Source organism: Columba livia, chromosome 3 (assembly GCF_036013475.1).
Source record: "Columba livia isolate bColLiv1 breed racing homer chromosome 3, bColLiv1.pat.W.v2, whole genome shotgun sequence".
NCBI lineage: Eukaryota > Metazoa > Chordata > Aves > Columbiformes > Columbidae > Columba > Columba livia.
In genome coordinates this window covers 108,994,568-109,021,702 of record NC_088604.1, presented here as the reverse complement: position 1 = coordinate 109,021,702, position 27,135 = coordinate 108,994,568, and the positions used below count along the sequence as shown (strand labels likewise).

General features: G+C 43.0%; 2 protein-coding genes across 5 annotated transcripts in view; one reads left to right on the top strand and one right to left on the bottom strand.

The window, feature by feature from the left end:
• Positions 1-8,942: 8,942 nt before the first annotated feature.
• MAL (mal, T cell differentiation protein) lies at positions 8,943-14,919 on the top strand. 2 transcript variants are annotated; one of them, XM_021296334.2, is made up of 5 exons: positions 9,031-9,213; positions 12,148-12,225; positions 12,609-12,776; positions 12,956-13,087; positions 13,337-13,653. In XM_021296334.2, the coding sequence occupies exons 2-5, from the start codon at positions 12,205-12,207 to the stop codon at positions 13,409-13,411; spliced, it is 396 nt and encodes a 131-aa protein (XP_021152009.2). In that variant the 5' UTR covers positions 9,031-9,213; positions 12,148-12,204; the 3' UTR covers positions 13,412-13,653. The 2 variants fall into 2 exon arrangements, with proteins under 2 accessions (XP_005508854.2, XP_021152009.2); XM_005508797.3 differs by lacking the exon at positions 12,148-12,225 and having other exon boundaries at positions 8,943-9,213; positions 13,337-14,919.
• Positions 14,920-19,938: 5,019 nt separating this feature from the next.
• MRPS5 (mitochondrial ribosomal protein S5) overlaps positions 19,939-27,135 on the bottom strand; it is a 68,617-nt gene continuing 61,420 nt past the window's right edge. For 2 of the 3 annotated variants that reach the window (XM_065058926.1, XM_021296317.2), the window contains exons 10-11: positions 21,959-22,095; positions 19,939-20,520 (exon numbers count right to left, since the gene is read on the bottom strand). In XM_065058926.1, the coding sequence (XP_064914998.1) occupies positions 20,296-20,520; positions 21,959-22,095 (362 nt within the window). In that variant the 3' untranslated portion in view covers positions 19,939-20,295. Of the gene's footprint in view, positions 20,816-21,958; positions 22,096-27,135 lie in introns of all 3 variants that reach the window. The other variant, XM_065058927.1, reaches the window with a different exon arrangement.

The window sequence follows — 27,135 nt, the reverse complement described above, 5'->3', positions numbered from 1 at the left end:
GAGGCTGTTTTTGCTTTAAAAAATTCCTCCAACAAGTGGTTTTGCTGTTATTTAGACCCTTATGTATCTCCATTGCTCTTTGACTTATGTTCACAGAGAATGTTGTTGAGTTGAGAATGCAGAGCTAAATATTCTTTCTCTCTGTTTTGTTTTGGTTTTCCCCTCCCCTCCCCTCCCCTCCCCTCCCCTCCCCTCCCCTCCCCTCCCCTCCCCTCCCCTCCCCTCCCCTCCCCTCCCCTCCCCTCCCCTCCCCTCCCCTCCCCTCCCCTCCCCTCCCCCCTCTCTTTTCTTCTTTCCTTTCCTTCCCTTCCATTCCCTTCCTTTCCTTTTCCTTTTCCTTTTCCTTTTCCTTTTCCTTTTCCTTTTCCTTTTCCTTTTCCTTTTCCTTTTCCTTTTCCTTTTCCTTTTGTTACCCGATTGGTGCATGGAGAATGTACTTTAGCTGTCCTCTGTTTGCTCAGTGAGCTCAGTTTCTCTGTGCAATTGTCGCTTCCAGTTCCGATAGAGGCTTCACTCAGAGCTTCAGACTGGCAGTGTCCACATCCCAGGACCACGGCACTGACTTTCTTTGCAAGTTTTGCAGATTAGGGGAAAGTGTGCAGACTGAGGGTTAACAATGTTTAGACACTTTAAATCTTATGCTACTTCAATATTTTGGATGCAGTGAAAACACTGGTCAAATACTGGAGGAATAATGTCCTTTCACAAAGACACCTATTTGTATGTGAAAATAATTTCTTGTTGGCTCTTCAGCGTTTGTGTGTTTAAAGGTCTAGCCAGGATATGGAAAGCCAACAGCAACATACTATGGATAGCAGACAGTCTGTTGTGATGTTAACTTGGAGCTTGTGGTTTGAAATTCGCTTTCAGTTAAATAAAATACATGTGAATATTGGATTTCTGGTTAAAAAGTACCAAACGATTAGTTCACCAGTATGTTGATGTGTTGGGAAAAACTTAAAGCACGTTTTCTTAGGTAATAGCTTGGCCAGTTCTAGTGGAATTTGTTGTGTTACATTTGATACTTTTAACAGCCATATTTGAGTAGCCATGTTGAGTTCTAACAATTGATAAATATGAGCTTAGTGTCTACATTCAACTTTTTAGACAATAGCTTTGGCTTCAGGTTTAAAATATGCTTTGAGTTATGCCGAAGTGTGCTACAGCAGTACAGTAAAAGGAGAACTTCGGCATACTTTGATTTTTCCTGTTTTTATAACTTGCTTATAGAAACTCTCTTAAGTTATTCATGAAGTTTACTGGTTATTTTAGGCCTTCAGGCTTCTTTTACCCATGAAGTCCTTGAAGTTAGTAAAAATGAATGTTTTTTTTGTGACCTCTGTATGTCTAGTTACCAAATTTCAGAAGAACTTTAGAAGTAACCTACCAGACTAGCTATGATTTGTCCTTATGACTTAAGAAATTTCAGAGGACCCCCATTGTAAGATACTGAACTGCAAAAGAGCATTTGACATGTATTTCCTCAAAAAAAAATTAAAAGGCTGTTGAATATCTATTACCAATATTCACTAACATGTTGATCTTTCTCACTTTCCCTCTTCACTTTGCCTACAAAAATCCTGTACAACACCTGCAAAACAAAAATGTCTCTTTCCGGTTTTGAATTTCATATGTTTTGGGTTTTGTGCGTGTGTAGTGTTTATGTGTTTTTGTTTGTTGTTTGTTTGTTTGTTTGTTTGTTTTTTCTTTTTAATGTCATCATCTGTAAGAACTTTTTATAGAAAAGGCAGGGACAACTGAGGTACCAAATAGTAAAACTCAGATAAATGCCACATCTATGTCAGTGTTTTATCTGGGCACGTGTTATATTTAATCCATAAATTTATGTGCTTACCAAGTTTACTGAAATACTGCAGCAGCAGTGTGCTACGGAAAGTTTTTTTTGCATAGGAAGACGATCTAAAGAGTGTTGGACGTGTGGTCAAAAATAGCAAAGTTTTGTCATGTTTTTAAGAACTTGGGCTATTGGCAGGGCACATACAGATGGACGCATTGGGGTCTGGGGAGGGGGTTGTGTGGAGAAAGAGCCCCACTTTGGGGGCTTGTTTCCAGAGCGCTTCACCCTGCTGCTCTGGAGTGGAGTGCATCATGGTTTAGTTTTTTGGGAGCCCTTCACCATCGATTTTTGGGAGTTCTTGCCTTCAAGGAAGAAGCCTGCGAGTTGTGTAGTTAGTAATCAACATAAACTCTGCTTTGGGGGTGGGGAGGCCTGATACTGTTTTCTAAGTGCTAACAGAAAATGTGGCCTGTGCTTACAGTTGTATGAAACTAGCCTGGATCTGTGACTGTTCATGAAGAATTATGGTTAGAGACAAGATGAACATCATGCCTGATAATGTGCAGGGAGCAGTGAGTATGGCTGTTACACTGGTAGACAGTATGACTATATATAGAATTATCTCAAAGTGGAGAAATAAAAGAAATGCAATAATCTGTAATTAGCTGTATTCTATGAAGTGAAGGGTAACCAGCTACATATTGTGTTAACTTCTATGATATGGTTCTGCAGAAACAGGTCTTGGGGCTGCAGTTGATGAGAACTGATTGTGCTTTGGCTGTATTTCAGGAATAGTAGTTGTCAAAAGCAATCATAGTGGTGTATTTTACTAACGATATGAGTGTAGGTTAACCACACAGCAGTACCTTATGTCTGCCCAGAACGGACAAGGCCTTGCCTGTATCTGTGTTTGGGCCATGACCTTGTGAAAAAGGCTTGAGTTCCAGACAAGAGCATTATAAGAATCAGATGCATGGGAAGAAGTCAGGACAGATGAAGGGGAGAGTAAAGGTAGTGTAGTCTAGGCTGGAGAAAATTTGGGGAGAAAAGAAAGAAAGAAAAAAGTGCTACAGAGAGACAGGTGAAACCTGGCTCCCCTGTAACTAGAGGCTGGGATTTGAGCCAGTAAAGAAGAGATGGCACAGCTTTTTATGAGAATCTTGAATGTCAACCCTCAAACTGTCAGCTTTGGGTAGGGTGCTTTAGTTTATTCTCTTTCATCTTGAGGAGAAAGACAAACTCGATGGTCTCTAGGAGGTCTCTTTTGTTCTGTATTTATGATTAATGAATAGATACATTTTTGTCCCTACAGAAGAATGGGCTGTGGAGGAAGATGGTGACAATGATGATTAACCAAATGCATACAACCATAATGACAGCTTGATAGTTGATGAGGAGTGTGAGCCTACTGATGAAGATTCTGACTGGCAACCTGTCACATTAAGAGTATGAGTCTGATGTGTGGCTGGGGAGGCCCTCCTGTTGAGCCACAAGTTTCAGAAAGGACTTCCTTGCTTTCTAAACTCGTCAGGAGATCTGGTCTCAGTCTTAGACTTAGTCAACAGTTTAAGTCCAAAGGATTGTGTGTGTAGCCACATATTGGAGCCAATGTTTGCCTGTCAGAGCCCTCTCAAGGACTTCAACTGAAACAGATCTGCAAAGTTGAAAAGCTAATTTATTGAAGTGACAGATATAACAAAATTGGAATTGCTGTTGATAAATTCACTAACTTCAAGAATATAATTAAGCTATTAACTATAATGTGGATTTAACCTAAGTAAAATTTCCTGGGGTTACTTGGCAGAGTTGAGAGTGTAGCACTTACCAAGGAGTCATCCCTACTTGAAGAGAGCAGACACATCGATCTGTCCCATATGCTGGAGTTGAATTCTTGTCCTCAAAATGGAGGATTCTAAATGCTAGATTTATGCTCTTGGCAAGGTGGGACTAAGTCAAATATCATGTGCTGACTGGCCCTTAGCAAGGGTTGTAAATTCTGGAGCGTGGGTGGGGCCTGATGAGTCAGCATGGGGCAAGGAATTTGGTACAGGTGTATGGGGGGGTCTTTCTGGCTTTACTGAAGCAACACTGCACTGTGGGGCCTTTGCCTCACCCCAGGTGTCACTCAGTCGATTAGAGTGTTAGACTGCACCCATCATGTCTGTTTTGCAAGTTAAGCATGTTGCTCAAGTCAAAACCCACTTCTTTCTGCTGACTCATGGTGACTTCACCATTCAGCATCAACAGGTTCAGACAAGTCCAGTGTCCCACAGAACCAAGTTCAGAAGACAAGGATAATGAAGTTGTTCAAACACTTTTGCAAGGAGCACATAGATTTGTTAGGATCAAAAGGAGCTGCATGGAACAATGTTACAAAGGTCCAATCTGGCTATGTTAAAACACGGATGCAGAAGGAGAAGAATTGCTTTGAGAACTGTTTTTTCTTCAGTGATGTGGGCACTATAGGAAGATTGTAATGGGCCTGAAGTGGATTCGACAATGCTTTTCTTGTCCATATGTATTTTTTGGTGTTTTTTTGTGTTTGTTGTCTTAAGTGGTGGAGCCAGAGGATGGAGCTCTGAGGTTATATTCTGTGGCAATTGAAGTAGGACTTTTTTAGAAGGCAATTTTCTCAGCTACTTCTTTTCCAGCACAATTAGTGTCTCATTGTTTGAAGTACACTTTTAAAGGCTGCTAATGCTTCATCTTCTGGTGCTTGGAATAAATGTTGTCATTAGGGAAGTCTTCAGTTTTTTCCTCTAATTACAGTAGTACCTCTTTCCTTGCCTGCATGTCACTGGACTTGTGTTCAGTTCACAACAAGGCTGAAATCTTGACACCTGTATTTTTTCACCATTAAATGTGTACTAGATTGGGGCAAAAACTTGTAACTTTGTATATGATTTCTAAGGCCTTTGTTGGGGGATCTTGCCTACAGTATGTTCGCAACTTTCATGGGCTTTCTAGAAAGAAATTGAGTCTGCCTTGAGTTAAAACCTTTTAGACTGTTTGTGGGCAGGTTACTGGAGCCATGAGAATTTGGCACTTTTTGTGGACACAGTCCTGAAATTCTCATGGGTCTCTGGCTTGCCTGTGATCACCTGCCCAATTGTGGTGGAAAAGAAGCATCCAGCTACACTCAAACTTTTAATTTGGGTGGCAGATGTTCTCTGGAGGTGCCCTTCAGGGAATACCTGCTCCAGCTGTTGTGTATTCTGCAGCGCAGCATGAATAGCAATGCCATCCACGCGCCAGGGCTTCAAAACCAGCCGACTGTTGTAATGGCCCCTTCTGACTACTGGGGCTACTGCACAAGGTCTTGGAGCAAAAGGATTTTCTTCACTCTGCTGTGAAAATTGCCGCAGCCTATCCTGTTGCCCACTTGCATTTATTGTGTATGAAGCCAGAGGTGGGTGTGTGTCTGTGTAAGGAAATAAATGGGCTGAAATACATGAGGCCAAAGCTCAGAGGAAAGGAAACTGGAGAAGTGATGTGCAGTCCTGATCAAAATCCTAAAGCACCTGGCCAATATTGCTGAAAAGCTTTTGGCTGCAGCAGGTTGCCATTATGGACAATTTCAGCTGGAGTTTCTCAGGTCTAGTACACATATGTGTAACTCAGCTTGGTTTCTTTGCATTATGAACAGGGTCTAGAAACCTCCACAACATGCAGAGCCACTATGTCCTGCCTGGTGATGCACTCCGACAGGCTGGAGGCACAGAAGCACTAATCAAGGTGTTTCTTCAAATGCAGTGAAGCATTTAGAAAATGCCGAGTATAGTAGCATTCTCGAAAACAGTGAAACCATAAAGGGTTTCCAAAAAAACAAAACAGTGAAGCACTGCGAAAAAAAAAAACCACAACAAACCCAGAGTGCAGAGGTCTCAAAAAGCCCCAGGGTGAAATAATCAAAAAACCATCAAGCAATGGAAGGCTCTGAAAAAGCCTTGAATGGAGCACTCTTAAATAGCCAGATGGTGAAGTGTGGTGAAAAAGCCCAAAGCTGCAGAGCTCTCCCAAAGCCCCACTATATAGAGCTCCAAAAATCCCGGTACATGGAGGGCTCAAAAAAATCCCTGATGTGCAGAGCTTATAAAAAAGCAAGTGGTGCAAGACTCCCAAACAACCAAATGGTGCAGGACTCCCCCAAAAAACCAAACAGTGATACTCTCTTCTGGGATGGCATGGTGATGCTTTCCAAACATGCTGATTGTTGTAGCATTCCAGAAAACATCAAAACCATAAAGGGCTTCCAGAAAAACCCGGAATAGTGAAACATGCCAAAAAAAGCCCCAGCATACAGAACTCATAAAAATACAAATGGTACAGGACTCCCAAAAAAACCCAAATGGAGCAGGCCTCCCAAAAATCAAATGTGCAGGACTCCTTAAAAAAACAAATGGCGATACATTCCTGCAGGTCCCTGTGGCAAATCATTCCAAACATGATAGGTGTTGTAACATTCCAGAAAAGAGCAAAATCATAAATGGCTCCCAAAAAACAAAATGGTGAAGCACTTGGAAAAAGCCCCAGGGTGCAGCGCTCCCAAAAATACCCCAGGATAGGTGGCTCCATAAAAGCCCCTAATGCAGAGCTCCCACAAAAACCCCCAAACCAAGTTTCATGCCCTCAGGCATGAAATCCAGAAATTCCTCTAAAATAAAGAATACATTTGTCAGATACAGTGTAGAGAGCATCTTGAGCTGTGTGCCTCTGGAAGAGGGACACCAAGCAAAGAAAACCCTGGGCAATTATACTCTTACAATCTAAAATTTCCATCCCTTATGTCAGTCTGGGGCAATTGTAAAATTCAAGTTCAGGGTCTGCCCGTTCTTAATTGGATCCTTTCACTTCCATCAAGCAGCCATTTCTTGTCTCTGAGGGCATCTATTTAGGTGCTGTCCATTAGCTGCTATTTTGCATCTGCAGCTAGGAAGAAAAATAAGTCCTTGGCAACAGACAAAGCATTAATAAGTTCTCACATTCTGCTTTTTCTTGTCTTCTTTAGATATGGTGTTCTGTTTCTTTACTTTAGGGATGCAGCTCCTGCTGACGATCAAAAGCTCCCTTATTTTCTGGCTCGAACCAACTCTGGGGCCCTTCTTTGCTTAACTAGGCAGGAAGTTTGAAAGTTCACAGCTTGTGGCCTTAGGCTTCCATCAAATTTAGTTACTTGTTATACTAAGCAAGTTATGCTAAGCAAGTTCTATAAGAAGCAGTGTAGCAAATAGTTCAATAAGCTAAGGCAGTCTATCTTTCCTAACATTCTTTTCTTACACTTGATGCCCCAAGTCTCTCCATGTCCCTCGGATTCAGGGCAGCTGTTTATTCCTTTCCCCCCTGCAGAGCTCTCCCCATTTCCTCCTGCCTGCCAGCCTGCTCCAAAATGAACCTATCGTGCTCCCAGCCAAAAGGATCTGCATCCCTGGAGCAGGTGCCACCATTATTCCAATGTAGCTGGCTCATGCAACCTCGCCACCACCATCAGTGCTGCCCAGGGTACCCTATTCATGCCCTAGGGCTGGGACACCAGCTGCTGCAGTCATCAAATCATAAAATCATAGAACAGTTTGGTTTGGAAGGGACATTCAAAGGTCATCTAGTACAATCCCCTGCAATGAGCAGGAACATCTTCAACCAGATCAGGTTGCTCCGAGCCCTGTCCAGCCTGGCCTTGAATGTTTCCAGGGATGAGGCATCAACCACCTCTCTGGGCAACCTGTGCCACTGTTTCACCATCTTCATTATGAAAATTTTCTTCCTCATGTCTAGCCTGAATCTCCCCTCCTTTAGGTTAAAACCATTACCTGTTGTCCTATCACAACAGGCCCTGCTAAAAAGTCTGTTCCCGTCTTTCTTATAGGCCTCTTTTAAGTACTGAAAGGCCACAATAAGGTCTCTCTGGAGCCTTCTCTTCTCCAGACTGAGTAACCCCAACTCTCTCAGCTTGTCCTCGTAAGAGAGCTATTCCATCCCTCTGATCATTTTGTGGCCTCCTCTGGCCCCTCTCCAACAGGTCCATGTCTTTCCTGTACTGAGGGCTCCAGAGCTGGACACAGGACTCCGGGTGGGGTCTCACCAGAGCAGAGCAGAGGGGCAGAATCACCTCCCTCAGCCTGCTGGACACGCTCCTTTTGAAGTAGCCCAAGATATGGTTGGCCTTCTGGGCTGCAAAATCACAGAAAGCAAAGCAGCAATGACTGAATGTGCACCCCATTGCAGCTGTGAGGAGGCTAGTGGATGCTCAGGGCCAGAGCTGAGAGTGATCAGGACTGCATGTGCCAGGCGTGTGGGGCTGGCAACAAAGCAGCCCTACCTCCTGCTCCAGACCCTGCAGCACAGCCTTGTGCATGCAAGCATCTGCAGAAGGGCAAGCACCATGTATAGGGTGTTGCTGAAATGGGAAGTTCAACCATGGGTCACTGGTCCACAGCAAAGAGTATTGCCACATTGCTCCTTTTAGTGTCTTGATGTTTCATGTCTTTGGCCTTAGCTTCCAGAGTTGTGTGGTTTTACTGGTTATTCAAGTGAACGTATTAAAAAGAAGTAAACACTCTGTTTTATGGAAGGGGAATGACTCACTGCCATGGACTCCAGACAAAAAAAACCTAAACCAAACAAAAAACCCACAACATAAACCCCACACCAGTAACCAACAAAACAACAAAAAAAGAAAGCAAAATTACTTGGGAAATTGTATTATTTTAGGTCATTTTTGTTACCTTGTTATATCCAATGGAATATTCCAGAGGATGGAAATTGTTTGCCCTGCAATTTGACTGCCCCTGTCTTGAGATGCGTCTCTATCTGCGAGACATTTCTCAGCCTCACTGCTTGCCAGTAGCTGGCATGTCCTGGCTTGCCCTGGCCACCAGCTGACCTTGTGCCTGCTGCTGTGACCAGCTCATGTGGGTGGGGGACACACTGATTTACTGTGCAAATACAGGGGATGAGAGGCTGCCCAGCTAGGTGGGTACAGGTCTTCTCTATTGCCCTCAGATGTAAGCTGGTGCCACCCATCACCACCCAGGGACTTGCCCTGCATGCTCAGCTTGTGTAGAGACAGCTGTCTTCAAAATGCCTCAGGGCTGCCCACATCTGCTGAAAAACTCCCATGTGGCTCCCATCAAACACCAAGTGACCCTTGGTCAGAGGCTTTCACCACACCTGTGCTGTTCACACCTGTCTTCACTTGGCAGCAGAAGGGGAGGGAAGAAGGAAGAGAGAGAGGGAAACAAGCAAGCAAGCAAGCTAGCTAGCTGCATTTAGCAGGTACCTCGGGCAGTTAGAACCAGAGCGGCTGACAGTCACCGTGGGAGCGGCTTGCAATGTCCTCTGCACCTTCCACCAGATCTTTGCCTAGCGGCTTGGCTGTCCTGACAACTCTCCCAGATGTGCTCTTCGTTCCTGAACTTGTGAGTGTTGGTTTTTCATTGGGGAGGAGAGATGCTGCTCGTGGGGCACCCAGCATGTGTAATGCTGCAGGTGTCTGAGGGATAAGACCTGACACAAAGTGTGTGGTTCAGGAGATATACGGGTCTGGGGGCAGCCCCTGATGCCTGTTTTACCTGTAAAGAAAACCCCAAGCCCTCAGCTGGAGTCTCTGAATCTCTTCTTTAGTCTGCTGAGTATTTCTCTGGTGCCTCTGAAAACCTTTTGTAATTTCCTGTCTAACAAAGTTGAAGGGGGTTGCTGGTGTGTTTAAACTAGCTTGCTAAATTGAGCCGATTAATTAATTGGAAGATGATTTTGGCAGTTGATACAGGCAGAGGATAAACTGCTTGCTTAAAGCGGGGGGTAAAGGCTCGCTGAGGGAAAGCAGCAAAGAGCTTAGGCTGGTGAAGCTGTATTGCTTAGCTGCAACGTTCCTGAACTGGAGGTGCAGAGTGCTGGACCTGGGTGTGTAGGCAATGGTGGGTAAGCAAAAGTGAACAAACACCTTGTAACAACTTCTTGTATTGTAATTTCATTGAGCATGTGAAGATCCTAATCTTAATGGATTTGCCACAGGCGATTAAAAGCAGTTGTTGTGAGCACTGATCTAATGAGGGAAAGTTTCAACCAGAACCTTTTCCCTGTTTCCTCTGCCCATGCAACCTGCTCTTTCTCATAACGGTTTGAGAGGCTTTTTCCAAAGCCTGAGTGCTTTCATCTAGCATTGAGGGGTTTGGCTGAGTGTTGTAGGATGGCACTCAGATTATTTAATGTTAGAAAATTCAACTTTTCTATCTGGGACCAGATCCTTCTCTGTCACTTAACACAGTCTGTGTTCAGTGTTTACTTCATTCTCCTTATGGTAGCAGTCAAGCGAAGAGGAATTTGGTTAAAGAAGGCATTACTGTGGATAAAGTAATGGTTCCTTCAAATATGCTCTGAGGGCTTGGTCTCTGTGTCCAGGCTCTGAGAGCAAGGTCCAGATTTCTGCAGCTGCATGAAGGAGGGTGCAAAGTCCCTCTGGAGGTTCTGACTGGGCAGATGCTTGCTGGTCACTCTTGCCTTGTGTTAGTCCTGGTGCTGAATGTGCCATGGGTGTTGACATGCTTACAGTACTGGCTGTGCTTTGAACTCCTTGTAATTCCTGTCTTCAGGGGTTTTGGCAAGGCCGCTTGCTTAATGAGACAAAAATAAGCACCTTATCCTTTGGTTTGGGTAAAATCTGGAAATGTGGATCCCAAAGGCTCAGGAACCATCTGGAAAGAGGAATACTGCATAACCAGACTTCTCCATCTCCAGAGGTGTATGTAGGTTGTACAACTGTATTAGCCCTGCTGTGTACAAAGGAGGCAGCTTCTCTTAATGGAATCTGAGGTTGCCTGTGGTGGGTTGCTATGGTAACTAAAAAAAAAAAAAAAAAAAAGAAAAACAAAAGAAAAAAAAAAAAGGCCTTTCAAATGCTAAGACAGTTGCAAAAATGCCGGAAGTCCTGCCTGCATCTCAGATGATTGCCACATCTAGATGTACTGATTAAGAACTACTATTTTTATTCTGTGAGGCTGGGCTTAATTCTTGTATTTTATTTGGAAAGCTTTTGGCATATATGGATCGCCAGGCCTATGTGGAAAAGCTGAAACAAGCTCTGTATTGCTTTGCATTGCCCTGCAAAGCTTTTCATTGTAAAAGGCTATTTAAGGGATAAGTTTTTCTTAGACTGCTGTTCCCAACCTACTGGTGGTTGTTACTGAAAGCCTCTTGACCCTTTCCTTATTTTTATGGGTCTGCTGAACAGCAGCACCATAAAACCAAAGTCAGTAATCAAACCACGTCAAACATACTTGCCTGAGAAATCACATCCTGGAGAGGGTAGGGAGAGGTAAGAAATTACAGCAATACTTCTTCCTTCAGCCTCATATCTCACCCCAATTGTATTGGATTTTAATGGAGCAACTATAAGGTTTTCTCCAGAATTTTTAGCTTTGCCATGTGAGTTATTACAGCAACTGAATTAGTGTTCAAGTGACAGTCTTTTGTTGTTTCAAGGGATAGCAAAACAACAGCACTTTGGAAGACTTATTTTCACTCAGATATTTGCAAGGTCTCAAACACATCATTGATTTAATATATAAATTTGCACAATGGAACTTTCCTACAAATGTGGGGTGACAAAAATTATGTGAGATTTTCTGAGTATCATACATCAGAAGCTTATTTTCCACTTGCAAAATGCCTCCAAGGAAATGGAAATGCCGTGACTTGTGTGAGTTGGTACTTGCATACTGGATTAGGCTGGCCCAGGAGACACTGGTGATAAGAATGGTCTTAGAGTCAGTGGGGGTCTCTTACCTCTGGAGATTTGCCTGAAAAATCAAGACCAACCAGGGATGAGGGATGGGTCCTCAGAGCAGCACCCATCTCCACACAGTGTGGGTTCAGCTGAGGAGCTGCTCATCATAGGGTGTCGCATAGACTAAATTTTGTACAGGTTCAAGAAACAACTGAGCTGATTTGTAGCAGAGAAAAGCTACTGAGTACATTCTAGTGCAAAACCACCACCTGCAGCTTGGACACTCCTCAGCACTGGACATTGTGCTCTCATCTTCTTATGTAGGAATCTTCTGGTGGAGAAAGGATGGAGTCTAGATGTAGCAGTCCTTGTGTTCCTCACCTCACCAGGAAACCCATAGCAAACTCCCAAGGTTGCCTGAGAAGGATGGGGTCCCACATGCTACCTGACCTGAAGTTGGGACCTTGTGCAGCTCTGGTGTAGCTAACAAAGCATAACTGAAATAGCTGGAGCAGCAACACAAGTTCCCCTTCCCAGGAGGAGCTGGGACCATTGACCATATTTCCTCTACCTCAAAGAGCAAAACCAGCTGTATTACCTCTCTTCAACCTGTTCTCTCTCCTTTCAGGGTGACAATTGCACGTGGCCTTCATTAAGGCCATGTCTGGGGCCTTCATGAGGCTGCATGTCTGTGCCGTGTGTGCAGGTGAGCTGGGTTTGATACCACTTCTTTCAGAGGCCTGCTACACTGGATGCGAAACAACCCTGCCCTCCTGAAATAAGCCTCCTGTTCATCAAAACTGGCCTTCAGAGGTGTCTAACCTAGCATCCCGTGCACATTGATGTGGGGTGGTCATGAATAGTGGTGACAGCAGGAGGCAAGACTACATACAGCAAGGCCTTTTTTGGGTCAAGATCAGAGGCAGGCACTCCAGCTGAATACCCAGTTTCAAGAGGAGGCTGGGAAGAACGCAAAGGCATTCCTGGGCTATTTCCATGTGCAGTGCTAGAGGTGTGCATGGATCTTGGCTCTGCTCTAGATAAACCAATTTATCCCATGTTTGTTCTCTTTTCCACTTTCACTTGCAGGTCTTTGGGGGCCTTGTCTGGATCCTGGTGGCATCCTCGAAGGTCTCATTATCTATGGTGCAAGGCTGGGTGATGTTTGTGTCTGTGTTCTGCTTCGTCATGTCCATCACCCTCCTGTGTCTCTACATCTGTGGGATACATAGGGGCAGCAGCTCCTGGGTCACCTTGGTAAGTGGATGTGACTGCATGGCCTCTCCCCTCCCTGGTATCACTGGTAGACAGTTGTCTCCTTTGCTGCTACTGCACTCCAAATTGCAGGCTGGGGCTTACTTGCAGGCATTCCTTTTTTTTCCCCCTTTGCAGTGTGTTCCCTCCTTGGAAATGACTGTGTGATCTTTGTTTCCTAGGATGCCATCTGCCAGGAGATAGCAGCTCTGTTCTATCTCAGTGCTGCCGTGTTGGAAGCCTTTGCCACCTATACCTTTAGCTTTTTGCCTCCCCAACAATTGTACCAGTACCAAGAGAACATAGCTGCTGTGGTGAGTGCCTGGCAAGTAGGGGAAGGAAGGTGAGGAGGTGACTGTGGAACAGCCTCAAGGGCAAATCTTTGCATGAACCAACTATTCAGGGAGGGGGGAAAAGAAATAAGTTCCAGTCCTACTATGCATGAATGTCTCCAAACGTGCAAGAGTCAATAGAAATATCATGCATCTCAAGGTGTTTGCTCAGTGCAGGAACTCATACTGTATAATAAAATATTAACTGGCTGATGTGTTTTTCCATTGTAGGTATTTGCATTCTTAGCTACCCTGGTGTATGTGGTCCATAGTGTGTTCTCACTCCTGCGATGGAAATCATCCTAAGAACCTCTCCTTGCAAGTGTGTCTTGTGGTCACCCCATGAGCACGGAATTTGCTCAATGGCTGCGGTTTCCAGGCTCGGTTTGGGTTTCATTTTTTAATCTATATACTATAAACAAGCAGCTTTTTATGTGGGACTATGGCAATGAAGACTAAGAGCCTGCCAGAGAAAGCTATATCCTGGGACAACTTGTTTCCCTTCAGTTTCTTCTGGGTTTGGTACAATTTGATGTTGGTAGTTAGTGCACAAGTAGAAAAACATCCAGCTTTAGAAAGAAGAATATAGTTGGGTTAGAGGTGCTAAAAATCTTTCAGAACCACACCTTTATGCCTCCAGGGTTGTTGCCATCGGGGGAAGCCTGAACAACCAGCACTAAGGAGCATGAGCATGAAACCAGGTCATTTTAATTGCTGTCTGTCTGTGTAAGCCTGTTTCCCTCCCTAAACGTGCTCTGACAAAACCAAAACATTTTCATGCGGTTTCTGAAAATGCCATCTCTGACTTGCGATGAGAAATGGGGACAATATTTAACTTGCTTCGAGCAATATGAGTTATTGCAGCCCCTGGAAGGTATTGCTGAATTATGAGGCACAACCATAATACCAGGAATTATCGCTGTATTCAATCCCCCTACAAAATGCAATTTAGGAGTTGTGTGGTAGACTGCAGGAGAATTGTATGGATGATTAGAATAACATCTTGTCTAAGCAGATACTCCTGTATTTGGTGCATGGCTGGTCTTGCATATGCCAGCACTATGTTGCCAATAAAGATGGGTTTGCTGTAATTTTGCAAACAGAAGAGTAATTTCTGCTGTTTTCTCTTTGCACACAGGCACACAACCGTGTACAGCCTCAGGAGCACTGTGCTAGGGCAATGCCTAAGAAGGAGGTACAGACTTGGCAATGAATGAGAGGGTTTTTCTGGCAAGGGGAGCCTGTGGGGCTCTGTAGCCAGGGGCTAAACCAACTCGGGTTAGTCTCAGTGGTGGTGTTCATCTGAATGCTTAAATTACTCCAGAGTGTTAACTCAAGTGTGTTGGTTTTGGCTGGGGTAGAGTTAATTTTATTCACAGTAGCTAGGATGGGGCCATGTTTTGGATTTGTGCTGAAAACAGTTTTGATAATACAGGGAAGCTTTTGTTATTGCTGAGCAGGGCTCACAGAGTTGAGGCCTTTTCTGCTCCTCACACCACCCCACCAGCGAATGGGCTGTGGGTGCACAAGGAGCTGAGAGGGGACACAGATGGGACATCTGACCCCAACTGACCAAAGGCATATTCTAGACCATATGATGTCATGCTCAGCATCTAAAGCTGGGGGAAGAAGGAGGAAGAATGAACGTTCAGAGTTACGGCATTTGTCTTCCCAAGTCACTGTTACATGCAATGGAGCCCTGCTTTCCGGGAGGTGGCTGAACACCTGCCTGTCTGTGGGAAGCAGTGAATGAATTCCTTGTTTTGCTTGTGTGTGCAGCTTTTGCTTTGCTTATTAAACTGTCTTTATCTCAACCTGTAAGTTTCCTCACTTTTACCATGGAGAGTGAGCAGCAGGATGGTGCTCTGTTGCCAGCTGGGGTTAAACTATGACACTGAGTAAATTTAAATGGGGTTTAGACCCAAGAAGGGGTGTTTTCACATGTTAGAGGTGCCTAATAAACAGTGGTACCAAATTAGCCCTTTCAGTTTGTGTCTGAATTTCCTGGATAATAACAAGGACTAGAGAACAAAAGGGAAATATAACTTGACTTGGAGGCATTTCTGTTGCTTCAGATCCAGAAGGGGTCTTTTGATCTGTGACCATGGCTTGGTATTGAAGCTTTTAATTGCAGTGTGAGGGAAATATATATATTTTTTTCCTTGTTTTTTTCCTTGCTGAAAAACCAGCCTGACCTGTTTTGCTTGTGTTAGTGTGACAAAAGTAAGCCACTTTTGACATTGTCACTGGGTTCTGAAGGCTTAAATGCACCTATTGAAACTGGTTTCAAAATCATCATGGGGGGTGTGTGTGTGGAGTGTTGGTGCCTGTATTTGCCCTGCTTCTACTAATATGCTTGATTTTTAGCACTAAAATGCGAAGATGCCTTTCTGATTGGCTCTGTTTACAAAGGCAGACATCTGTGGTCATAACCTGGACCCTGGCTTGCAATATCTCTGTCCACCTTCCGCATCCCCGTGTGGCCAGCACCTCTGTGCCAAGCAGTGCTGTTTGCCCCCTCACGTCCGTGCCCCTGTGCCTTGGGGCTATCACTTTTGCAGTTTATGTCATGGCAATGCACCCATGTCTCTTCCTGAATTCTTTCTGCTTTGCTTTGACCTTTGCTTCTCCTTTCCCTGCCACACACCAGTTTACACAGGTCTGTACTAGTTCACCTGTTTATCCCTTTCCCTCTGTCCCCACCTGGTTTGCTGAGATAGCTTCCACCCCAGCATTAAAGTTGCTGTAAAACAGCATAGAAAAAAAAAAGAGCTGGGTGCTGCTGGTGTGGGAGTGCCCATCAGCCCCAGTGCAGCTGTGGAGTGGGCTGAGACAAGGTTGGGGACATGGTGTTGGGAGGGAGGCCTTGTGTAACTGGAGCCAAGTCTTTGCCTAGGGAGGGCTGGGCAGAGAGAAAGGCCACCACAGGGCCAAGAACATCCACATGAACTAACACCAAGCAGTGCTGCAGCTTTGAAACCCTCCCAGTGTGGTCCTAACTTCAACTCCATGCAGCTGAACAGCTTGTAGGTGAATGAGCGTCCCTATTTGGCACAGGGCTGATGGGCCCAGCACAGGACAGTGACACAGTGAAGTGTAGCTTTGTTGCATCAGGCTGCTGAATGGCACTGGTCAGATGCCAGATGAGTTGCAGCAATTTGCATGTTCCCTACATGGTGGAAAGAAGAGAAAAAAGAGAAAATTAAAAAAAATAACCCTGAGATCTCCATTGCCTATCATGTCCAGCCTGCCTATCATCTTAACACAGCCATGAAGACACACATATCCTGGAAGCTGGGCAGCCCAAGGTAGCTGCCTGGAAAATGGCATGATGTGTGCCATCCAGTGTTTCTGAAGGGAAAGATGCTACCCAGAGCTCAAGTAATCTCCCAGTATGTACGGACCATCTACCATATGCACACACCAAGTCTTGTTCACACAGAGAGCCCCAAGGATAGCATTGGCCTGAGAACTGGCTGTCATCCCACAGAAAACGTTGGTCATGACGGACACTACAGACTTCATCCTTCTCCCATGGAGATACTTGTCTGGGGTGAATTTCATATTAGCGTGGCTCCTGAGAACGTGAGATGCTGGCTCTGCTGAGTGCTGCTTGCAGAGAGTTGGCCCTTGCAGTTTGTTGACCACAAGGCACTTGCAGTCCTTGCCTGCAGAGCTGCTCCCAGCCTGGCCCAACATATGGGGCTGCTCCATGCCAGGCTCTGCATTTGCTCAGGTATTTCCAAACCCAGCTGGGCTGGCACTTTATATCCAACAGCATCCTTGTCATGCCATTTCATTCATCCTCCCCATTCCTGGGATTTGTTTGCACTTGTAGCAGCCCATTTAAACAGCCACAAATCAGCCCTTTTTTTCCAGACCACTTATAAGTTCCATCACACTGTTAAAAACAGGCCTACTGCATAGCTGTGGCCACCACCAGCTTTCAACTGGTAGTATAACTGGAGTTTCCATCTCTGCTCTTCTCCTCTGCTTCACCAGCAAAACAAGGAGGTCTGCAGTCATCTGCTCTAGACAGCAGGAAATTGGCCATTAGTTAAAACAGACTATCCACTTGAAGGCAGTCAAAAGCTTAGCTCCTGTGATTAAAAAACAATATTACAGACATATAACTCATTAACTATGCCCAGATTGTAATCTTGGCTATTCTTCCTTAATTTAATAGCTTTTTAACTTCAATGTTAGCTGTTCCTCAAATATGTGCATATAATGGATACCTTGCCTCCAGTGATGCAATGAGTTAGAAGCACTTCCATCTTCTGAATTGCAGAAGAGGAATTTGCTTTGTCTGAAAGCAAAGAAATTTAATAGAAAATTATGGCCAGCTCCACGGAAAATGCAGGAATTTCGGATGTTTCTCATTTTGCAGTCAGCTTTATCTGTGAGTGATGAGCAAACTGTATGCTGGGTAAAACATCTACACAAGCATTTATATCAATATATTATTTTCTTTTAAGTTCTGAAAAGGAAAATGACATTCACCCTACTAGTAGGTTGGTGCAAAAGTAATTGCAGTTTTGGACTGTGAATTTTAAATCATTATAACTAAGCTCAAACACATCTTTATTAATCAAAATAGGAACCATTACAATCAACACATTTTTGCCAATGAGAAACAAGTCTGTTTATTCCTGTAGTGTCATGGATTTCATGCTTTGGGATTCAATGAACTCTTGGAAAACATTTTCTGCTTCCTACTGGCTGTGGAAGCATTTTCCCCTGCAAAATGCTGTCGAGATGCTTGAAGAAGTGGTAGTTAGTTAGCAGGATATCAGGTGAATATGGTGGATGAGGCAAAACTTTGTAGCCTAATTCGTTTAACTTTTGAAGCGTTGGTTGTGTGACGTACAGTTGGGCCTTGTCATGGAGAAAAATTTGGCCTTTTCTGTTGACCAGTGCCGGCTGCAGGTGTTGCAGTTTCTGGTGCATCTCATCGATTTGCTGAGCATACTTCTCAGATGTAGTGGTTTTTCCAGGATTCAGAAAGCTGTAGTGGATCAGACCAGCAGCAGAGCAACAAACAGTGATCATGACCTTTTTCTGGTGCAACTTTGGTTTTGGGAAGTGTCTGGGAGGTTCTTCTCAGTCCAACCACTGAATGTCACTGGTTGTCATATAAAATCCACTTTTTGTAACATGTCACAGTCCAACTGAGAAATGGTTTGTTGTTGTCACGTAGAATAAGTGGACACTTCAAAATAACAGTTTTTTGGATTTTCAGTCAGGTACCCACTTAACAAGCTTTTTCACCTTTCCAATTTGCTTCAAATGCCAAATGACCATAGAATGGTTGATGTTGAGTTCTTTGGCAACTTCTCAAGTATTTGTAAGAGGATCAGCTTCGATGATTTCTCTCAACTGGTCAACTTCCAATGGCCGGCCACTATGCTCTTCATCTTCAAGGCTCTTGTCTCCTTTGTGAAATTTCTTGAGCCACCACTGGCTCTGTAAGTTCATTAGCAGTTCCTGGGCCAAATGCGTTGTTGATGTTGTGAGTTATCTCTGCTGCTTTACAAACCATTTTGAACTTGAATAAGAAAATAGCTCGAATTTGCTTTTTGTCTAATATAATTTCCATAGTCTAAAATAAAATAACCAGCAAGAAATAAGTCAGGAGCAAAAAAACATAAAGCGAGAAAAGCACATTAAAATGATATAACATAACCACACTTAAGAATGTATTCCAGTTTCAAACAGCAAATTTCAACAATGCAAAAACTGCAACTCCTTTTGCACCAACTTACATAACTGCTCTTTTTAGAAACCTGCATTGAAATAAGTGCAAAATAATGCTCTTAAGTGCCTTTAGCATCACAACGTCAAAGGTAAACTCCCAAGCTATTCTTGAAGTAAAACAGGTTGTAGAAATATATTTTGGCATAGAGAGAAATGCTATGACAAGCACTCAGAGACTGGGAGGCACAGAAGTTAACTTCTGAATTGTTTTATAGCGCAGATTGCTCTAATACTTTGTGATAAAACATTGTTTGGGTCCCACTGTCTCTTTTGCCATGCCCAAGAGAAAAACATGGAGTTGCCAGGTAGAGCACTGCATCCTAGCATGTGAATGCAGAGTCTGCTTACCTTCTGACGGGACTGGGTGATGGATTTTCCAACCAGTGAGCTAACAGAATCTAGCATGTACCTCTGTGTGCTTCAGTTGGAGATCTGCTACATGAAGAGTACTTTCTGAGTTCTGGGTAGGGTCCAAGACCCTACTGTGCTTAGTACCAAACTGGCAGAAAATAAAGTTAAGTCTTATCCCAGCACACGTACAGAGGAGAGTACCATAAGAAAGGCTGGATTGCAGGTTTTGGACTGGACTTCGAATGTCAGTCAAAAAACACTCTAATATCGCACAGGAGATTGTGGGGTGGCTGTCCTCAGATAATTGGGCAACTCCCTGACTTGCATGAATTGCACAACTCCAGTTGTTGTCTACCATCACCTTGCCCCCCTTCTCTCCCCATCAGAATCATAGAATACCAGGTTTGGGAGGAACCAAAAGGATCATCTGGTCCAACCTTTCTTGGCAAAAGTATAGTCTAGACAAGATGGCCCAGCACCCTGTCCAGCTGAACCTTAAAAGAGGAATCCACCACTTCCCTGGGGAGACTATTCCAATGCCTGATTGCTCTCATAGTGAAAAACTGGAAAGATACATAACTCCTACTTTCTGATTTCAGAGTTCCCTCACCATAAGGAGTGAGTCTAGGGAGGTATAGAGTGCACACATTAAATCCCACTGCTTCTGCTTCCTTCAGGACATCCCAGAAACTGGCATTTTGCAAAGACCCCAACAAACGCTGAACTCATTCTGAAGATTCTTTATTTCTTTCACAATCTTATACTTTTAGTTGTTTCCCAAGAGCTTGTGAAAGAAACACCGGATCTCTGGATTAAATATCATCTTCACGAATCGAGTAAATGCAAAGTCATGTTATGTTCACTGGCTGCTTCTGTCTGAACATCCCTAGTCATGGAAGTGGTCAGAAGAACTGTGGGAAGGCAAACAGTGTCACTGAATGGCAGCAATGGGACTGCAATATGAATGGCATGAGAGAGCTACTGATGCCCTCCTCTGAAATGTAACCCTAGACAACCTGTCCATTTGGGTTGGGCTTTCCCAGTTGCACCTCTGAGCACAAGAGACAGAGGGACCAAAGCTTTTACCATATTGTCCGTCTGACATTCACCCAGGGAGATTTCTTCATTCCCTGAGCTTCTTTCACCTCACTCCACTCCAACTTTGTGTCTGGAACCTCATCTTCAGGCTCAGGATCCTTGCGAACAGGCCCCTCAGGCAGTGCCACGACAATAGGCAGAGGGCCCTGCTCCTCTCGGAACTCCACTACGTAGAGACTCTTCTGGTTTGCTAACTGCTGGTGAGTCTCCTGGGAGTAGGAAAGAGAGAAGACGACCAAAGCAATGATGCACAATGTTGGTTCAATTCAGGTCAAACTCTACATGGTATACGGGGTAGGGAAAAAAAAAAGTAATTTACTAATAAATAACTAATTAAACACTATGTAAATAAAATGACTTGTTAGGCTCATCCTCATGGGTTTCAAATGAGCTAACTTCATAAGCATCAGGAATTAGGTAGCTTCAGTGCAGATATATACAGCATTACAATGTCATCCTAGAAGAACTTGCTCCTGCAAAGGATCTGGTCAGAGAGGCCACACTCTGCAAATAAGAATGCATGTCAGTAACATGCTGTAACATTTTTACATCTTTATATGGATATAAATTTTGCTCTGACAACAGTAAAGTCCTTATTACTGCCCTGACAGTTAATATTAGCTAATATAATTATGTGAATTTAACATTATTTCCAACTATACCTCTTCCTCACATAAAAACTTTGTTAACACTCAGATTTTACAGAATAAATGTCTGCTAGGAACAGGAAGTTTTTCCCATTCAGGTCAGGCAAGAAAATCTATCAAGTGCACATCTCTCAAAGCAATAATCTATGCACCAGGCCCTTCTTCTACTCTTCTATTCATTCTATGGAAGACTTCTCAGGGACAATGCATTGAAAAACATGACAGACCTCCTGATTAACCTCAGATACTGATAAGCATCTGTAACAATCATATTAGGTGAAGAGGATCATAAGCCCCTAAAACTGGAAGAGTTGTCTAGGATGTGGTGACAGATTTGACAACTACCGGTTTGCAGGGCTATACTGGGAATGCAAGCAGCTAAATCCTGGGAGCTACCAAGACTCCACAACCAAACGAGATAACCAGGAATTTCCTAAGGACTGACTCATCATAAGGCTGGTGTTCAAAGGAGTCAGATGAAATGCTGCATGTTGGATTTTTCCACCAACTACAGGCAGGTGACTAAGAGAAAGACACCTCCAATGTGATCACTTTGAGTTAGAGGAAATGGCACCACCTCTCTGACTTATTTCAGAGATTTAAATTATACTAGCAATAGAAGCAGCTGTGATGTTTGGTCCTTAGACAATTAAAACTTATAATGCAGACAAACAGGTAACAGCAACCAAGCTAGGCTACAACTTCCTCTGCCCATCGTTTTTCAAAAGTCACCAAAAATGCTACAAAGGAAAGCCCAGAAATTCAGATGTTCCTTGGAGGTACTTGGCTGTGGAACAGGCAGAGTTACATACAGCTATTTCTGACTTGACAACTTCATACAACTGCTGAGGAATTACCCACACGCTGATTTTAGTTGCTCTTTGGAAAATTATTTCATTTTAAGCCTAGAATATAAACTGTTTTGACTACAATCTATTCCAGTATCAATCCTGTTCTATCCCCTGATCTAATGTACAGAAACACTGAGAATACAATCTACCTGTTGTGTTAAGCCTTTAAAGAGAGCTCTGGTAATGTTAATCAAGTTTTTGGATCCAGAAACCTTGGCATACATGTCTTTAATGCCAATTAGTTTGCAGATGGTGATGATAGCTCGGTGGCAATGAAGACCATACCCTGGGAAAAACAAAACAAAAAAATACAAACCATAAATTAGCCTTATGTGATTATTTGTAAGCACACAACTTAGCTAAGGAAGAAGGGAGGACTAATACCTCTTCTTAGTTATTTTTGTTACCATTCTGGCAAGACCATTCTTCCCAGTCTTTGCAGCCATGCTAAATAAATATCATGGATTCGTTCTGTACTAAATACACCTTACTTAAATGACCAAAACCAAATGAAAATGTCACCACCTGTAAACTCAAAACATAAAACCATAAAAAATGCAAGCTGAAGAACTGTTTAATACTACAGGTTTGGGTAATATTCCTTCAAGTTCCATTGGCGGCTTTAGAAGAATGTTCCACAAACAGACCCCACCACCCTAGGAACATTCACCAAACAAGAGGCGATTTCTTTCTCCCACTCAGCAGAAAAATACCACTCTAGTACTTCCCAAAACAACAACAAGAAGAAATAATAATAATAATAGCAATAATAACAACAACAACAATAATAACAGGAAGAGGAAGAAGCAGAGAAGCAAGGCAACAGGTTAACTTAAAAAGAAACCATTACAAGGGGAGAGGATCTAAATATAATTGGATCAAGACTGTATCTTCTAAAAGGCAATACCTACATAGCTTCAAAACTACTCCCTTTGCAGTTTCAGGTGACCAACTGCTGAATGACAGCTTCAGTAACTCCTAATGACTGTAAATCTGACTGCAAAGTCCTGGTTCACATACACGATAGAGGAATTTAAACTGGTATCCTACGGTGAAGTTCCTGCTCAAAACAACTTGTACGCTCAAGTAGTGCTGTCCTTTGGGCTTCCTTCCAGAAGGACCCTGCAGCAGAAGCAATGCCATTCTGAGGGAGATTGCTACTGGGTGAGAGGCCTCCAGAGCCTTCCTAAAGCCTGTGGGGGTGCTCACAGCCTCCATCAGACACAGAGCAGGCAGAGAAACCGGGGAAGGAAGGAAAAGGAGAGTCCAAGTCTGTGGGCAATAGTGCTTCAGCAGAAAAGCCTAATCTAAACACAGAGCTGCTGGGAAAGAGGGTGAGTGCCCGCTGGTAGTGGCATCTTTTGCTGCTCACAGGCCTTTGGGTAGCCAAATAAAACCTATTTATTTTATTCAGCTCTTGGTAAGCAAAGCTTTGAGCAGTGAAAGTGGGATTGAAGCTGCCTGCAAATTGAGGAAAGCATCATTACACCCCCACTTATACCAAATTCACACTTTGCAGCTGATCTCCACAACGTGGACCTGTTACTTGCCTCCTGACTCAGCAACAGCAATGCATCAGCTTCATAGTCTATGCAAAATTTAACAGCCGCCAGCCACAAAAGTGATGCTTTTCCCCTTCAGCTTACAAAAGCTAGCAGACTAATATGCACTATCAAGAGAGTAAGACAGTGCAGATTATCAAGGTACTGTGCAGAGACATCATCTCCTTTCTTCTGACCCAGCAACTGGCATGAATTACACTTTGTTATTACACTAGAGGCACAATGTGAAGGACAGGGAATGGAAATAAAGAAGGCGACAGACCTCTTGGAGCTAAAACAACATTGGAAAGACAGAAAATGTTTCTATCATTCTGTGTTTCTAGAAAAAACAATTATTTTAATCATGCTTAAAGAACAAATTAGCATTGTGACACTCTGCTTTCACCTTAATGTTCAAAGCAACAAGCTCACTGAAAAAATGCTTGTGTGTGTCTGTGGAAATCACAGGCCAAATTGCAAAAGCTTGTAACTAACAACTTGAAATTTGTAGGTGAGTGGGGAGGAGAGGCAAACATATTTCAAAATCCACAAACACAACAGAGGTCATCTGCATCCATCTCTATCACAGAGCATTATATTAGCTCCAATGAATAACTGTAGTATGTTAGCATTAAATGCAAATGGTTTCTTAGAATTGCCAGACTTTAATGAAGGAGTTATTTTTTGAAGAGTCTAATTTTACTCTCTCATTCCCAGAGAGATTTGTTTCATGTGGCCTAGCTCTATTAATCTTAAAAAAACTGATCTGTGATAGTTCTAATGTATCTTACTTAAAAGCTGAAAAGGTTATTGATTAGTGTACTCTGTAGGATAATCTTGCTGCTGTGTAAATGAGGGAAAAAACTATCTATTCCAGTGCTGCATGTTTTATTGTGCCACTATGTCCGTTTTTCTTTTACCCTATAATTGGAAAAGAAACTATAACCATCCAAAGCCACTTGTTCTGCCACTTGAGAAAATACCGTTTTCTTTGCTACAGGACAAAGTCAAGTTTCAGACACAATTACATGTGAATGACCTCTGAAACGCTGTTTGTAAAAGTTTCATTTTCAGTGACTTACTTCATAGAATCATGGAATTACTTTGGTTGGAAGAGACCCTCAAGATCATTGAGTTCAGCCATTAATCCAATACTGGCACTAAACCATGTCCCTAAGTACCTCATCTACACATCTTTTAAACACCTCCAGGGATGGTGACTCCACCACTTTCCTGGGCAGCCTGTTCCAATGCCTGACAACCCTTTCCATGAAGAAATTTTTCCTAATATCCAATTTAAACATCCCCTGGCATTTAACTTCTGGCATTTTTATTGTTGCTTTTCTCACATCTTATCTCAATCAGCTTTCTGCAGATTGTTAAAACACGAACTAGGCAAGCAAACTAGTTCATCAGTTCATTAGTCACTGAACAAAATTTATTCCAAACACAAAAGCAAAGGATTCCAACTGCAAACTCCAGCTGTGGAGAAAAAGTGAGGCTCAGCCAGCTTTAACTTGTTTGTGGCAGTCAGCTGCCTTACTGGGTTCTAATTCAATAAGGCACGTATAGGACAACAGGGTCATTGAAATGTAACAAGTTTTCGCACACTGAAGAAGATACAAAGGTAACCAAAAGAAATATTTAAAATGTATCCCTCCTATAAATTAATACAACCTGTCATGGGCAATCTACATTAGGTTTTCTGGGTAGCCACTAACAAGAGTTTGGAAATAGAATTGTGGGGGACTATGGTGGGTCCGCAGATTCCCTGACGGAGGGCATGGGAACAGAAATTAGCCTTGAAGATATCAAGGCCTACCAGTGAGAAAGATGGGAGTAAAGGAGTATCCGGAGATATTAAGGATGTACCCGTGAGAGAGAAGGGAGTAAAAGAGTAACATTGATTATAGCAAAAATAGCCAATGAGATGTTACTGCTGTAACTTGTAACCAATAGTGAAGAGACACATGAATTGGTAAAACTGTATAAAAATGCACTTGTGGCAATAAATGGCATCTACTACTTTCATCCTGGAAGAACTTGGTCTATGTTGTTTGTCCCTCTCAACCACGACATTGGACATCCACTTTAAATACACTAAGGGACTGTTCTGATTCAAGTTCACATTCACATGTTCACATTACATTACTTTTTTTAACTTGGATTTTCACTTGTCTAATATGTAATCCTGCCTATAATGATAAGGGTTTTCTCCACTTTGCAGGAATTAGGAACAAATTCAAGAAAGGAGCATTTAAGAGTGACTTTACCTTTTCTACCAAAACATTAGTTTTTTTGCAATCATTTGTCAAGATAGCTGCCTGACTCCTGTGTATAGGAACTGGAAACAAACTGCCAGCTTAATTATGTAAAATGAGAGGCTTCAGTATATATATCTATACAGCTGTAATGCCAGCAGAAAACAGAAGGAATCTTTTATACTTCAAGTGAAGACAGTCTACATTTGCCATGCTCTAATGTGAAAACCATGAATAATATTTATTTCTTATACCTATTAATTACAGCTACAGGGTATCAGTGCTGGGCCTCACAGCCACATATTTGACAAACTGGTTTGGGCTTCCCCTTATTAATTCACATTAGGAACTAATTTACACTACTTAGAGATGTATCAATGTGGCTAGCAGTCTCATGACTTCTGTAATTGTAAAGTCAAGTCAGAGATAAAGATTAAGTGCCGTCTACACTCCAAAAGATGGGATATTCTGCAGCACAGATGAGCAATACCCCTGGTACATTCTAACCAGATGGCATGTGCTAGAAACAGAAGTGACCAGGAATGGGGGCAGACATGAAGTCCTGAGCCTGCCTCAAGTTAAATCGTGTTCTGTAGTATGTCCACAAGTCATTTCATTATTCTTAAATTACAGCCAGCTCCTGCTGCTGCTGCTATGAATCCTTCTCTTGGAGTATAACACAAAAGCCTGTCATGACTAAGGTAAAAAATCAAGAGCTTTATTTATACCATCCCTAAAACCTCGATTTTGCATAGACATAAAATGTTACAGCTTGTTTTCAGGTAATGAGCACATAATGAAGCCTCTCTCACTCATGCATACAAATTTTACACACTCATCTGTCATTACACTTCTTAAGGCCAATGATGCCCACTGTCCAGAGCATATTGGACATAAGCACAATTTTTTCTTAGACAACATCAAACCTGTTTAATGAAATGCATAATCTAATTACATCAGTCACAAAACAGGAAAAATATTCATTAAGTAGAGAAGTGTTTCCTGGTTTTTGGAGGACATTTGCATATACATGAATGTGTTGTGTAACTGAGAAGAATGGCAAGATACACAGCAAGGTAAAGCACTGGCCAAAACTGGCAGCAAGAAGCTACCAAGGCTAAGGTGCTAAGTTGGAAGTACTGGACTTGTATTCTGACACAGTTCAGCATGATACTCTCACAAATAAACTAGTATGTACTTTAATGATGATTTCTTACTTCTCCATTACCAGCAGTCTGCTGTCAGGGCAAGAGCATTTTCCAGACAGGATGCTGCTGTGGATTTGTTATGGCTTTAATACCTGCAAGTGTCTTCATTGACAACTTGGATGGGGGAACAGAGAAAAAAAGTCCCATATGATTGGAAATTGGTTAATGTTACCCCAGTCCACAAAAAGGGCTGCAAAGCTGACCCTGGCAACTACAGGCCTGTCAGCCTGACCTCGGTGCCTGGCAGGGTTATGGAGCAGATCATCCTGAATGGAATCACACAGCACCTTCAGGATGGACAAGGGATCAGACCCAG